Source organism: Mustela nigripes, chromosome 7, assembly GCF_022355385.1.
Source record: "Mustela nigripes isolate SB6536 chromosome 7, MUSNIG.SB6536, whole genome shotgun sequence".
NCBI classification, from domain to species: Eukaryota; Metazoa; Chordata; class Mammalia; order Carnivora; family Mustelidae; genus Mustela; species Mustela nigripes.
Window position 1 is genome coordinate 53,088,425 of NC_081563.1, and position 13,468 is coordinate 53,101,892.

Sequence of the window (13,468 nt, forward strand, 5' to 3'; positions counted from 1 at the left end):
TACAATTAACCCCTGAACCACAGGGGTTTGAACCACACCAGTCCACTTATATAGTGACTTTTTTTTTTTTTCAATAAATACAGTACTACAAATGTATTTTCTCTTAGGATTTTCTTAGTATTTTCTCTAGCTTACTTCATTATAAGAATATAGTATATAGTACATAAAACAAGCAAAATATCTTAATCAACTGTTAACAATAAGGCTTCTGGTCAACAGTAAACTATTAGTTTAAGTTTTGGGGGATTCAAAAGTTATATGGGGGTTTTTCCACTGGGGTTGGGGGTCGGGGCCCCAATCCCACATTAACCCCATATTGTCCGAGTGTCGATTGTATGTACATACATGAAATTAAGGAAAAGGAAATTTAAAAAAAAAAAAAAAAAAAAAAAAAATTTAATCTGTAGTAACAGCAGATCAGTTGTTGCCTGAGGTCAAGGGTAGGGGAGTAAGGGGGGAAAAAAGGGGAAAACTGACGACGAAAAGGCAAGGTTTGTTAAAAATCCTCGAGCTGTATAACTAAGATCTGTGCTTTGACCTGGATATTAATTATATTAAATATTATTTTAAGACTCTGAAGGAAGACAGGGAAGGAGGGAGGACAGGATGGAGACAGGGAGTCCCAGCTCCCCTGTCCAGCCCCCAGGGGCTCAGGCATAGCAGGGAATGCGGGGCGGGGCCAGGAGGGGAGGAGGGGCAGACGCCTGCATGCCAGATGAGGAGGCGGGGGCACAGCAGGGGGGGGGTGGCTGCAGTTCCTCCTCTCCGACGCCAGGCGGCGGCGTGGGCGGGGAAGGGTGGCGGTGACCCCGGCCGCCGCAGCAAGGGGGCGGGCCGAACGCGGGGCTCCATGTGGGCGCCGGCGCGGAGAGTGTGCAGCGCGGAGTCGCCATGGCGGAGATGCAGCAGCTGCGGGTACAGGAGGCGGTGGACTCCATGGTGAAGAGTCTGGAGAGAGAGAATATCAGGAAGATGCAGGTAGCGGGCGGGGGTCAGGCCGGGGAGTCCCGGCAGTCCGCTCTTCCTTTGGCCGCCGCGGCGCGCCGCTGCCCGCCTCTCCGCAGACCCGAGTCGGGGCGTCCCTGGGGTCGCCGCCGCGCTCTCGGAAGCACCTCTCACCCTCAGAAGTCCTGGAGCTTCCGCCGAGTGGATGTAATCTGTGTTCCCTCCCCACGCGCAAAGCTGTTTCCCCCCCGGCCAGTTCCGGGGAGGGGGTGTTAGACCCTGGACCAGCGTTAGAAAGCCCTTGGTGTGAGGCGTTCGGTGTCACCCCCCTCCCCGCGTTCCTGTGTAGCGCTGCCCCTTCGGCAGGTGAGCAGGCGGAGGCCCAGAAAGGGCACGGCCAAGGTGAAACACCGGAAAGGCAAAAGTGTTTGGCTTCCTCAGTGGCCATGTCATGCCGGTTTTAGTGTCGCTCCACACATCGCTGGTTTGTACGGCCGTTGTGCTTTGATCGCCTAAATGGTCTGTGGCTGTTGGTCCTGCCTCCCTAACCAAATTGTGGGGTTTCTGTTATAGCGCTTCTTGAGTCATTGATTAATGGATCGGTTGCCCCCTGGTGGAAAGCAGATTGCTAGAGGTTGCTGACCTCTGAACCGAGTGGCATAGGTACCTGGTTTTCAGAATTTGACTTCATCTGACCCACCACTACGTTCTCCGTCCACCCAGTCTACGGTGCAACAAGTGCCAATGAGCTAGCAGCAAGAAGGCCATGGAACCTTCTGCTAGGCTTCGAGTATGCTTTTCCCATGTGTGGTTTTAGGTTCCTGATGTCTGTTAGGAGAGGTGCAAATAGAGATGCTCCTCTGTTGCACTCCATGATTATCTCTGCCCCAGAGGCTTTCCCGCCTCACCTCTCTCTCTCTCTCTCTCTGCCCTCCCTCCCCAGGGCCTCATGTTCCGGTGCAGTGCCAGCTGTTGTGAGGACAGCCAGGCGTCCATGCAGCAGGTGCACCAGTGCATTGAACGCTGCCATGCGCCTCTGGCTCAAGCCCAGGCCCTGGTGACCAGTGAGTTGGAGAAGTTCCAGGTGAGAAATACCCCAGGCAGAGGACTTCATGCCTTGATGGTGCTCTTTTGCAAGAGATGACAAGCATTCATTCAAAACTCTTGGCTTTAGCATCTTGGTTCTTTTAACATTTGGGACAGTCTTGTGGCCAGGCAGTCTTTATGGTTTGAAATTTGGGAAAAACTCCTGGAGGTGGAGTGCTATAAGTATTTCCAGAGACAAAATGATGTGAAAAGGAGTTCATGACCAAGAGCCTTTTCCCTCCCATAGACACAAAATACAATATATATACTGTATAGTGTAAAGCCTTCTAAGACGTGTATTCATTCATTTTTAAGCTAGTAGAATCCTCAGGAAGTGGAGTAGGCTAGTCATTAAGAGATGCAGATTGGAGCAGTATCTTGCCATCCTGTTGTGGACATGCCTACCCAGAACGACCCCTGTTTGCTACACCTAGGGGGCAGCTCCCGTGTCACTAAAGAGCAGTCATTTATGTGAAGGAGTAGTAATACTGACTCATTGATGCCTTCCTCGCAAGCCCCTCTGAGGTCACTAAGAGCAAAAGGTATCCACTGTATCTCTTTCTGGAGAAAAGAGTAGCCGCAACTTCATTTTATTCCCTTTCTATGACTGGAGGTTGGAGAAAGCAGAGCCCACTTCTGAACCAGTTTATTGAAGCCTGAGATCCTGTTCACATGGGACAAATTGTAGCTAATATGCAACTTTTACATTCTGCTCTATGGAATTCTTCAAAATCACTCACACTGCAAAGAACTGACTTACACAAAATCCTGAACCCAGAGAGGTATCTTTGTGTTCATTTTGACAGCTAATTTTATTAATAGGGTCTTCGACATTTTGATTCTTGAATTGTTGTATAACTTTCTCCTTCTGTTCACTTTTTGGTCCTCTCCAATTAAGCTATTCTTCCACTCACCAGAACTGTTCTGGGCACTCCCCTCCATGGAGCTAAATCCAGTGTAATTTCTCATTCCTCATTTTACTCAGCCTGTCTGCATCACTGATGCAGTGATCACTCGCCCCTTTGAAACAGTTTGTTCAGTTGGGCATCAAGATACCTCACTCTGGGGGTGTCTGGGTGGTTCAGTGGGTTAAAGCCTCTGCCTTCTGCTCAGGTCATGATCCCAGGGTCCTGGGATTGAGCCCTGCATCCGGCTCTCTGCTCAGTGGGGAGCCTGCTTCCCCCTCTCTCTCTGCCTGCCTCTCTGTCTGTCAAATAAATAAATAAAATCTTTAAAAAAAAAAAAGAAAAGAAAAGTTACCTCACTCTGGTTTTCTACCTCTTTCCCTGGCCATCCTTTCTTGGGCTCCTTTCCTACTTTTCCCCTCCAACCTAGCATTGGAATGCCTAGCGCTTTCCTTGGACCTTTTTTCAATCGAATTCTCTAGTCTCATAGCTATAAATATCATCTATAGGCCAAAAACTCTTACATTCATTCATATCTCTAGACAAAATTCACTCCTGATCTCCAGATTCATATATCCAACTGCTTCAACATCTCCCTTCATTTTGTCTATATCCCCTCACTGGAATGTAAGTTCTATGAGGGCAAGAACTTTTATCTGTTTTACACATTGTTGTATTCCCCAGCATTAGGAGAGTACCTGACACATAGTAGATATTCAGTAAATATTTGTTGAGTGTTTTTCTATAGCAAGTTCAGGTATTAAAGAATCTTAACTGTAGCTGACCAACAGCAGCCTCTAGTTACTTCCCACTTCCTGGAGGGGGCTTCTGTATCATTTATTCTATTATTCATCTGCTTTCTTGTCATGCTTTTTCTGGACCCTCCTGGTGCTACCCTCTATTTCAGTCAGGATAATCTTGGTTAATTGCACTATAGTGTCCCTTTAATTGATCAAGATTATATATGTCAAGCCACAATATGTAGGAAGGGACCTAGCACATGGTAAGCACTTGGTAAATGGAGGTCAGCCTTTCAGCCTTCTCTACTTTCTTCCTTCTTGCCACAGGACCGCCTTGCCCGATGCACCATGCATTGCAATGACAAAGCCAAAGATTCAATAGATGCAGGAAGTAAAGAGCTTCAGGTGAAGCGGCAGCTGGAGAGTTGTGTGACCAAGTGTGTGGATGATCACATGCACCTCATCCCGACCATGACCAAGAAGATGAAGGAGTCTCTCTTGTCCATTGGGAAATAGAGGTCTTCACAATTGGCCATCGGAGCTCATGGCAGGAATCCATTTGAGAAGAAATGGGAGTTTGGGTCTTTTAAATGAACTTTATGAAGAAATTAACAATGGCAGCAAGTTTGAGGCCCATGTCACTTGCCTCTGGACACTGGTTCCTTTATGTTTCGAACCTAAAAAGTGAAATGGAAAAAACTGGTGCTAAAATTTGGGTCAGAGATGGCACAGGAGAGTTTTTGATAGCCTAAATTTCACATGCTTGTCCTGGCACTAGGGATCTCCCTTGAACCAAGCCAGAGCCGACCTCCAAGATACCAGATTCTTCTCAGTACACAGGTACCAACAGGCTGGCAGGTTCCTAATCTGCCTATGATCTGGTGGTGTGAGCAAAGATGTTTCTGTTTGTTGCCAACTTCCTATTTACCAGAAGGATCACCAAATCATTTTTCTATAAGCTGTAAAACAAAATCCACAATGTCACTAATTTAGAAGGGAGAAAAGGTTTCTGGGTCTTTGTCTTGCTTGGTTTTATTTTATATATAAGGGCATGAAGTTGATTTAAGATGTGGAGTTGGGAGGGGTAGTTGAGTTAAGAACTTGGAACAGTTCTTGTGGATATCTGTTTCTGGCCATCAAGATATGGATATGCTTTTCTTGAAATATCCATTACATCTTCCAGCTAGGTAGGAGACCCTGTAAAAACATGACAGGCAATGTTGCACTGGGTATGGGAAGCAGATCTTCCCTCTCACTGGCTGCCATGATGGGCCCTGAGGCTGTCTGCTAGAGAACAGCAGGACAATCTCGTAGTGACACTCTCCCTTGAAAGGGGGTTTTGATTGCACTATATACAAGTATCCAGGAATGAACACTGAAGGAGGAACTGTTGTCTTCTTAATTACAAGTTATTAGATACTGGATTTGGAAAAACCAGTTTTTATAGAACAGAATGGAATGAAAGCCTGAACTCAGTATTGCTTATTTTGCCCCCTCAAATAATATGGCGCTATTGGGACAATCCCTTGGCAACCAGAAGGTCAAAGGAGAACAAGTAGGTGATTCGAGGGTGAGCTGTGATTCCTTTAAAGGAAAAGAGGGAAAGTCCCCCCTCCATTACCAAACACCTCTTTTTCCTGGGGCTTTTGCAGCAAGCAGTGTTCTGCCCCAGCTCTAGCACCTTTTCATTTTGATAAGGACCTTATTGTCTTTTTACCAACTTACTACTTGAAATGATAATATAGCCTGTGTTTGGTGTTTCAAGGCTGTGATATATTTTCCTAGTGGTTCAGTTCTAAAAAATAAATAAGGTTTAGTTTTTCCTCCACTATTATGTTTCTTATGTCTGGGTGTGACTATACAACTTTCTTAGGATGCTTCTCTTTGTAGTTTGTGAAATAAGTTTCTTAAGAGGTCTTGAAGAGTAAAAATTTAAAGAGTAAATTAGTTATGAACTATGATTCAAATGCAGGAAAACTGAGGTCAGGTTACAGCACAATGACTTCCATTGGGGTGGGGGGGATGCTGTAAGGCTAAAAAAAAATTCAATACCCATTTCAGGATTCTAGCTTCAACTCAACACTAACAGCAAGAGGTGGAAAGGGTAATTAATGATCCCTCTTGAGAAAAATGCAACATCTAGGATTTTGAGTGTCAAGAGAGTATCAACTATGTAATGAGTTTAATTAAGTCTTTACTATCATTCGTATTTAAATAGAGCCATTCCTGAACATTAGGAATGAATCGAATTTTGGAAAATCATCCCCTACTTAGAATCATAATGGCTTTACTATTGTGACCTAAATCTTATATAATCCAAGTTGTATTTTATTCGTACGTATGCATTCGCCTCTTTTGGGTAACTTAAGTGGGAACAAGTTGGAGATCACTTTTTACACTTGATTTTCAAGTCAAGAGTATCTCATATTAGAGATGGTTACGTTTTTTATATTGGAACACGGTACATCAAGTGGGGTTCTGGAGGCAGTGTTACAAGATTTGGAGGATTGTCTTTAGGGAATACACTCAAGATTAAAATTCCTAGAAACTGAAGCCACTTCACCCTACTAATCTGGTGTCCAGAGGTCACTAAAGATGTTCTTGGAACCCTAGGCTTAGCGTGACGAGATGTGGGAATACGTGCCAAAGAACTATTAAGAGGCCCACTCCTCTAGAACCTGTATTCACGGTATATATGAAGACGACAACCAAGGCAATGCAACAGAGAGAGGGATAAACCAATTCCGCCTAGAGATTGGAGACAGAACCGCTAAGTCAATTTTACAAACGAGGAAACGGAACTGAGAAGAGGACTAGTCCCACCCCTAGCCCCATCTAGGCCAGTGGGTGGCGACGCATCCGGAAACACAAGATCGATCGACAATTTCGGGCGCCCCCAAAGTATCGCGAGGTGAAATGTGAGCTCCTCCGAGAACTGATTGGCTGACAGGGACGATGACGTCATACGCAAAACGCCGGGCCTACCGCGGGAGCGCGAGGGACGCCACGAATTCCGTTTGGAGGCATCTTTGAGCTTGCCGAGTAGACACCATGAGCAAAGCTCACCCTCCCGAGCTGAAAAAGTAAGTATGTGAAAGGTCCAGGTGGCGGCTTCTCTGCGTGCGTTGAGTTCCTTAGATCCTCTCCGTTATCTGCAGTGTGCCTGGCGTGCGTGTTCTGACACGGTCTCGCGCCTCGGTGCGTGAAGCCCTCGCCGACGTCTCGTTTCGCCCTGGTTGGCCTGGCAGAGTTCCCAGTGGCAGAGAAGGGGCGTCTGTTCTGCTGTCTCGCCTTCCTGGGTGCATCTACCGGTCCCCCGGCCCCCAGCGCAGCCCCTCTCCCTCCTTGCTTGGAGACCCTGGAGTGCCATCCTTTGTTGGACTGCTTGAATAGCCTTCAGTGCTAGGTAGGGTGGCTGGAGAGTAGTTTTAGAGAGAACTAAGAAGATGGGTGGACTGGAAGAGTTTAATAGTAGGTGAGGATTCAGAAGCTACCTTAATCTTAGAGTGTGTTTGTAGCTAATGTAGCTTTAATTTAGAAATCCCATTCCTTTTTTTTTTTTTTTTAAGACTTTCTTCATTTATTTGACGGACAGAGATCACAAGTAAGCAGAGAGGCAGGCAGAGAGAGAGAGAGGAGGAAGCAGGCTCCCCGCCAAGAAGAGATCCCGATGCGGGGTTCGATCCCAGGACGCTGGGATCATGACCTGAGCCGAAGGCAGAGGCTTTAATCCACTGAGCCACCCAGGCGCCCCTAACTTATTTATTTTAGAGAGCACATGTGAGGGGAGGGGTGGAGGGAGAGGGACAAGCCGACTCCACTCTGAGCGCAGAAGTGCTAAATAAGGTAGCCCAGTACTCCCTCCTCTACAAGAATACAGGTTTTTTACTATTTTAAATTTCATCATTTTTATTGTGCAGTTTTAGCAAATTCTATTGACTGTACCTACCTTGTGCTTACTTGTGCTTAAAATTTTTTAATCAGGGGGCACTTGGGTGGCTCAGTGGGTTAAAGCCTCTGCCTTCTGCTCAGGTCATGATCCCAGGGTCCTGGAATCAAGTCCTGCATCAGGCTCTCTGCTCAGCAGGGAGCTTGCTTCCTCCTCTCTCTCTCTCTGCCTGGTTGTGATCTCTGTCAAATAAATAAATAAAATCTTTAAAAAAAATTTTTTTTTAATCAGTTATATAATTTGTACCCCTTTTTGCTTTTTCAGATTTATGGACAAGAAATTATCATGTAAGTTTCTTGGGGTTTTTTTGTTTTGTTTTTAATGGTTGCTTTCTACATGTGTCTTGGCAGTATATCATGTTTGGCACAACTTCACAAAAATTTAAGTCACACAGAACCTCTCTCTAATTCACATCCATTAATTAAGGAGGTTTATCAAAATCCTGTGCAGATAATTTTATATACCTAATTTCTGATATTTAATAAATTGCGCAGTACTTTTGGACTTTTCATGATTTCCTTTAAGCCTTCCCTGACTTAGACAAAATTAATGGTATTTTCCTGTTTTGTGATAGTTGCAAATATATCAACATTTTTTCCTTTAAGAGCAAAGGACCTGGAGCAGAGCTAAAACTCTGACCTATACAGTGCTAGAAGGATAGTAGAGGTAAAGACCTGGGCTACAGAGGCAGGCAGCCTTCCCTTTCCATCCCAGCTGTAGCCCACATTACCTATTTACCCTTGAACCAGTTTTTTAAGAAGCTCTATACTTCAGTTCCCTTGTGAAAACTTAGGATAATTCTACTTGATAGGATTTTTGTAAGGTTTTTTTTTTTTTATTTACTCTTTTAAAATTCCAAAGTAGTTAACATAAAGTGTTGTATTAGTTTCAGGTGTGCAATATAGTGATTCAGCACTTCATACAGCACCTGGTGCTCATCACAAGTGCAGTCCTTAATCCCCATCCTCTGTTTCACCCATCCCGCCCCAGCCTGGATTTTTGTAAGTTTAAATGTGGAACTAAATGTGAAATGTTTAGCCCATTGCTTGACATAAAGTAAGGATAGGATTGTATTTCTCAAGTACCTAGGTTTTATTCCACCTAATTTTTAATGAATAGTTGATATTTATTGGTCAGTTTTAAACTACTTTTTCCCTTTTTATAGTGAAATTAAATGGTGGCAGACATGTTCAAGGAATATTGCGGGGGTTCGATCCATTTATGAATCTTGTGATAGATGAATGTGTGGAGATGGCAACTAGTGGGCAACAGAACAATATTGGAATGGTGGTAAGTAAAGACAGAAGCTTTCTCTTAGAGATTTCATATTTTGAAAGTCTTGGATTAAATTGAAATTAGGCAAATAACAGGTAAAGTCAGACTTTCCATTTCCCACTTTGTTTAACATATGGTAGTCCTACAACTGTGATAGTATCCCAGTTACCTAGAGGTTAGATCTGAATCTTAAGCAGAACCCTCTGAGTGCCTTGGACTTGAAACAGCTGTAGGAAATCATTTTTGAGCTTTATAGCAGAGGCCTTTAGTCTCTGAATGATTTGATGGTTGTTTCCAAGACCCAGACTTTGAATCCCACTCTTCGTCCAGCACAGGACAATGTGACCATTGAGTTTTAGTAAGTCCCCAGTTTCTTGGGAAAAGTAAATCAAAAAGGACAACTTTGCTTTAGGAAGTCACTGAGTATAAAGATCTCTAAAATGTGGTAAGAGAAAAAAAGGTAGTAAGCGTTTCTGATTGTTAGCCTTGAGATTTTTTTTTTCCTCACAATTTTTTAATCACTCTTTCCAAGATGTGTGTTATTGCTCCTTTCAAGTGCATTTTCATTTGAAAACCAAATCAGTGGGACACCTGAGTGGCTCAGTGGGTTAGGCCACTACCTTCAGCTCAGGCCGTGGTCCTAGGGTCCTGGGATCGAGTCCCACATCAGGCTCCTTGCTCAGTGGGGAGCCTGCTTTTCTCTCCTCCTCTGCCTGCTTGTGCACGCTCTCTATCTCTGACAAATAAATAAAATCTTTAAAAAAAAAAAAAAATCAGTGGTCTGGGCTGGAAAAACAGCTTGGAGAATCCCTTGATATGAGGCTCCCACCCCACCTCCCCAAGTTTTATGCAAATAGACCTTCCTTTCAGGGACATTATCCTTGAGCTTCCATTGAAAATGAACAAAACTATGGGCAAATGATTAGCATCCAGGTTATTCTAAAAATGGTTTTAAAATACCACCACACACACACCCCCACACACACACAATTCCTCTCTACCCTTTCCTTTTACAAATTCAGTAATCTTATTCGAGGGGAGGGTAAATTATGTTTTTAGTTTCTATCTCAACAGATTTGCTAAAAAGATTGAAGGACTTTGATATCTAAAAGTTCTAATTTGGGAAGATAACTTTTCAGAGAATTGTGTGACACTAATTGGAATTTTATCTGAGAAGGAATTGAACCTAGATGATGGATCTTTCTCAAAATTTTCCCCCTAAATTTTAATGGGCTTAGTCTTTATACAGAATTTGCCTATCACGTAAGTACGTACTCATAACCAGTCATCTCTTCCACCTCTGATGCTTATTGTATGACCAAAAACGTTTGTATTAGTAGGCAGTAATTCTTGCAGCCTAGTTAACATTTTGAAAATGAAATAATGGGGGGCATCTGGGTGCCTCACTGATTAAGTGGCTCCGGTCATGATCTCAGGGTCATGAAGTCAAGCCCTACATCAGCCTCTCTGCTAAGCAGGGAGTCTACTTCTCTCTTTCTGCCCATCCAGCTGCACACTTGTGCTCTTTCTTTCTAATAGATCTTTAAGAAAAAACAGAACAATGACAACATATTAATTGTCCTTAATAAAAAGACTTTTTGAGAGAGAGAGAGAGAGCGCGCGTGTGCAAGGGGGAGGGGCAGAGGGCAAGAAACTTAAGCAGGCTCCACACCCATCATGGCGCTCCCACAGAACTTGATCTCCGGATCCTTAGATCATAACCTGAACCGAAATCAAGAGGCAAACGTTTAACTGACTGAGCCAACCAAGTGCCCCCAATTAAAAGACAGTTTAAAGGGCTTTTTGTTTGTTTGTCTTAAATATTCTATTTATCTATTTGTCACAGAGAGCAAGTGAGCATAAGCAGGGGGAGCGGCAGGCAGAGGGCATAGCGGTCTTCCTGCTGACCAAGGAGCCCAATGAGGGACTTGATACCAGGACCCTGAGAGCATGACCCAAGCCAAAGGCAGATGCTTGACTGACTAAGCCACCCACACATCCCTAAAAAGACATGTTAAAGAAAATGCAAGAATGTTTTTTCTGAGGTTGGAAGAAAAGCAAATAGGTTACGGTTTTGTTTTCACAAGCTGTTTGGCAAAGGAGACTGTACACTGGCTTTGCTATTTCCTTGTTCAAGTCAGTGACCCATTAAGGCCATTGAAATTACGTAATACTGTTTTATTTAGAGTAGTATTAAGAATGTGTGTGTTCTGAGGCGCCTGGATGGCACATTCAGTTAAACCTCTGGCTCTTGATTTTGGCTTAGGTTGTGATCTCAGGGTCATGAGACAGCCCTGCATGGGGTTCCTTGCTCAGCACAGAGTTTGCTTAAGACTCCCTCTCCCACCTGTGTGCTCTAAAATAAATAAATAAATCTTTTTTTTTTTTTTTAAAGATTTTATTTATTTATTTGACAGAGAGAAATCACAAGTGGGCAGAGAGGCAGAGAGAGAGAGGAGGAAGCAGGCTCCCTGCTGAGCAGAGAGAGCCCGATGCGGGACTCGATCCCAGGACCCCGAGATCATGACCTGAGCCGAAGGCAGCGGCTTAACCCACTGAGCCACCCAGGCGCCCCAATAAATAAATCTTTTTAAAAAAAAAAAATGTGTTCTGAGGGGAAGATAGTATGTATGAGGGACCTGTCAGCTGGGAGATTATCCAATGATGTCTCAACTGGCTTCCTGTGAAACATCCCTGCTGTTGTCAGTGGCCTCATTTCTGTCTTATTCTTTTAAGATTTCACTCCACCCCAGAGTTCCCCTAAGACCACAGTAAAAATTCTGTATTAGGATGCTGTGTAGTTCAGGGGTTCTCACTAGCTTTGTGGTTCTGTAGTTCCATTTTAGGTTTATATTCTTTATTAGATAGCTGTGCCCTTTGAAAAGACTAAAAGTCTGAGCAGCATTTTGTAAAAACTAGCACTGAAACACAAAAGGAGCACTATGGAATTCTGGACCTAACGGTTCCAGTTTGATTTGGAGAATTAGGCCTAAACACAAGGAGAAAATAGGAAAATTACTGTACAGCAGAGGTGTCCACCCACTAGCCTTACGTCATGTAGTATGTGGTATGCAAATATGTGTGCAGTACCTCATATTTTAGAAAATAATTGATGAAAGTCACAGCGTTTTGTCTTTTTTATAATGCCCCCAAAAACCTCAGATCTGAAATTCTTAGTTATCTGAAATAACTTCTCTGCCACCCTCCCCTTTCTGGGGTCAGAAGTGGACACATTTAAGGGAGAAGGAGGAAAGAAGGGTAGCAGTTTTTCATGTTTTGATCACAGAGATGTGATGTATACCATCTTTTGCAAATAAGCCAGGAATTAAACCCCTGAGAACTATTTTGTGCTATTGTTTAGCTCTCGTTATCCCTAACTTAGAGAACTGTAGGCTCCTTCAGTCCCCACCATCATTTTCAGGGCATTGTTTTCTCTTCATGCTGCCCTTTACCACCACCCCATCATACTCATTGCTGTTTGTTTCTGCCAGGCTCCCAAGACACTGTTCCACCTGTCCTGTTCCTTTCCCTTCTGTCAGCTGCAATAAACATGCAGGGTCATTTGTTTATTTAACAGGTTCTTACTGAGCCCTCTGTGTGCCTGCCACTTTAGCCACTGGGGTTATTGCACCTGCTCTCATAGTAATGACATTTGGGTGAGGAAGACAATAACTGTATATAATAAATAAAGCAGATAGAATGGAGGGGAGAAAATAAGTTTTGGTGGGGTTTTTTTGTTTTTGTTTGTTTTGCTTTGTTTTTTCTCCAGCTGCCTACAAGCATAGCTCTACTTAGAATCTCCTTAATTCAGAATGCCTCCATTTCTACTATTTCCTCTTCTCATTTCCAGCTCTACTTGACCTGATCTTTGGCTACAGTATGACCTACAGTGCACCAGGGATTCCTTGTGTTTGCAGCCTCCTTGCCTTCTAGTTTAACTTACTTTTCTACCCATCTTAAACTTGGTTACCAGCCATTTATTTTACCTATGCTTATGAATATCCTTCCTTGTCCTCATTTATGGAATGGCTACTATATTAGGCACTGTGCTCCTAGGACCTTTTCTTTATAACTTCTCTTCCTGCACATAAGCTGTCTGCCATTAAAATATTGGTTATGGGGCTCCTCGGTGACTCAGTGGGTTAAAACCTCTGCCTTCAGCTGGGTATGATCCCAGGGTTCTGGGATTGAGCCCCTTTTTGGGCTCTCTGCTCGGCGGGGAGCCTGCTTCCCTTCCTCTCTCTCCCTGCCTACCTCTCTGCCTACTTGTGATCTCTGTCAAATAAATAAATAAAATCTTTAAAAAATAATAATAATAAAATAAAATATTGGTTATTCCCAGGGTGCCTGAGTGGCTCAGTGGGTTAAAGCCTCTGCCTTTGGCTCAGGTCATGATCTCAGGGTCTTGGGATCGAGCCCCACGTCGTGCTCTCTGCTCAGTGGTGAGCCTGCTTCCCCCTCTCTCTCTGCCTGCCTCTCTGCCTACTTGTGATCTCTGTCAAATAAATAAATAAAATCTTTAAAAATAATAATAATAATGGTTATTCCCTTGGCTGTGAAACTTCATT

At 43.8% G+C, this 13,468-nt stretch overlaps 2 protein-coding genes across 3 annotated transcripts in view; both read left to right on the forward strand.

Annotated features, from left to right (window-relative positions):
- The first annotated feature begins 802 nt into the window (after window positions 1–802).
- FAM136A (family with sequence similarity 136 member A) lies at window positions 803–5,504 on the forward strand. The gene is made up of 3 exons (XM_059405901.1): window positions 803–978; window positions 1,889–2,029; window positions 4,004–5,504. The coding sequence occupies exons 1-3, from the start codon at window positions 892–894 to the stop codon at window positions 4,190–4,192; spliced, it is 417 nt and encodes a 138-aa protein (XP_059261884.1). The 5' UTR covers window positions 803–891; the 3' UTR covers window positions 4,193–5,504.
- A 1,110-nt stretch (window positions 5,505–6,614) lies between these two features.
- SNRPG (small nuclear ribonucleoprotein polypeptide G) overlaps window positions 6,615–13,468 on the forward strand; it is a 7,910-nt gene continuing 1,056 nt past the window's right edge. The window contains exons 1-3 of one of the 2 annotated variants that reach the window (XM_059405902.1): window positions 6,615–6,759; window positions 7,890–7,912; window positions 8,791–8,915. In XM_059405902.1, coding sequence (XP_059261885.1) covers window positions 6,728–6,759; window positions 7,890–7,912; window positions 8,791–8,915 — 180 coding nt within the window. In that variant the 5' untranslated portion in view covers window positions 6,615–6,727. The remainder of the gene's footprint in view (window positions 6,760–7,889; window positions 7,913–8,790; window positions 8,916–13,468) is intronic. The other variant, XM_059405903.1, reaches the window with a different exon arrangement.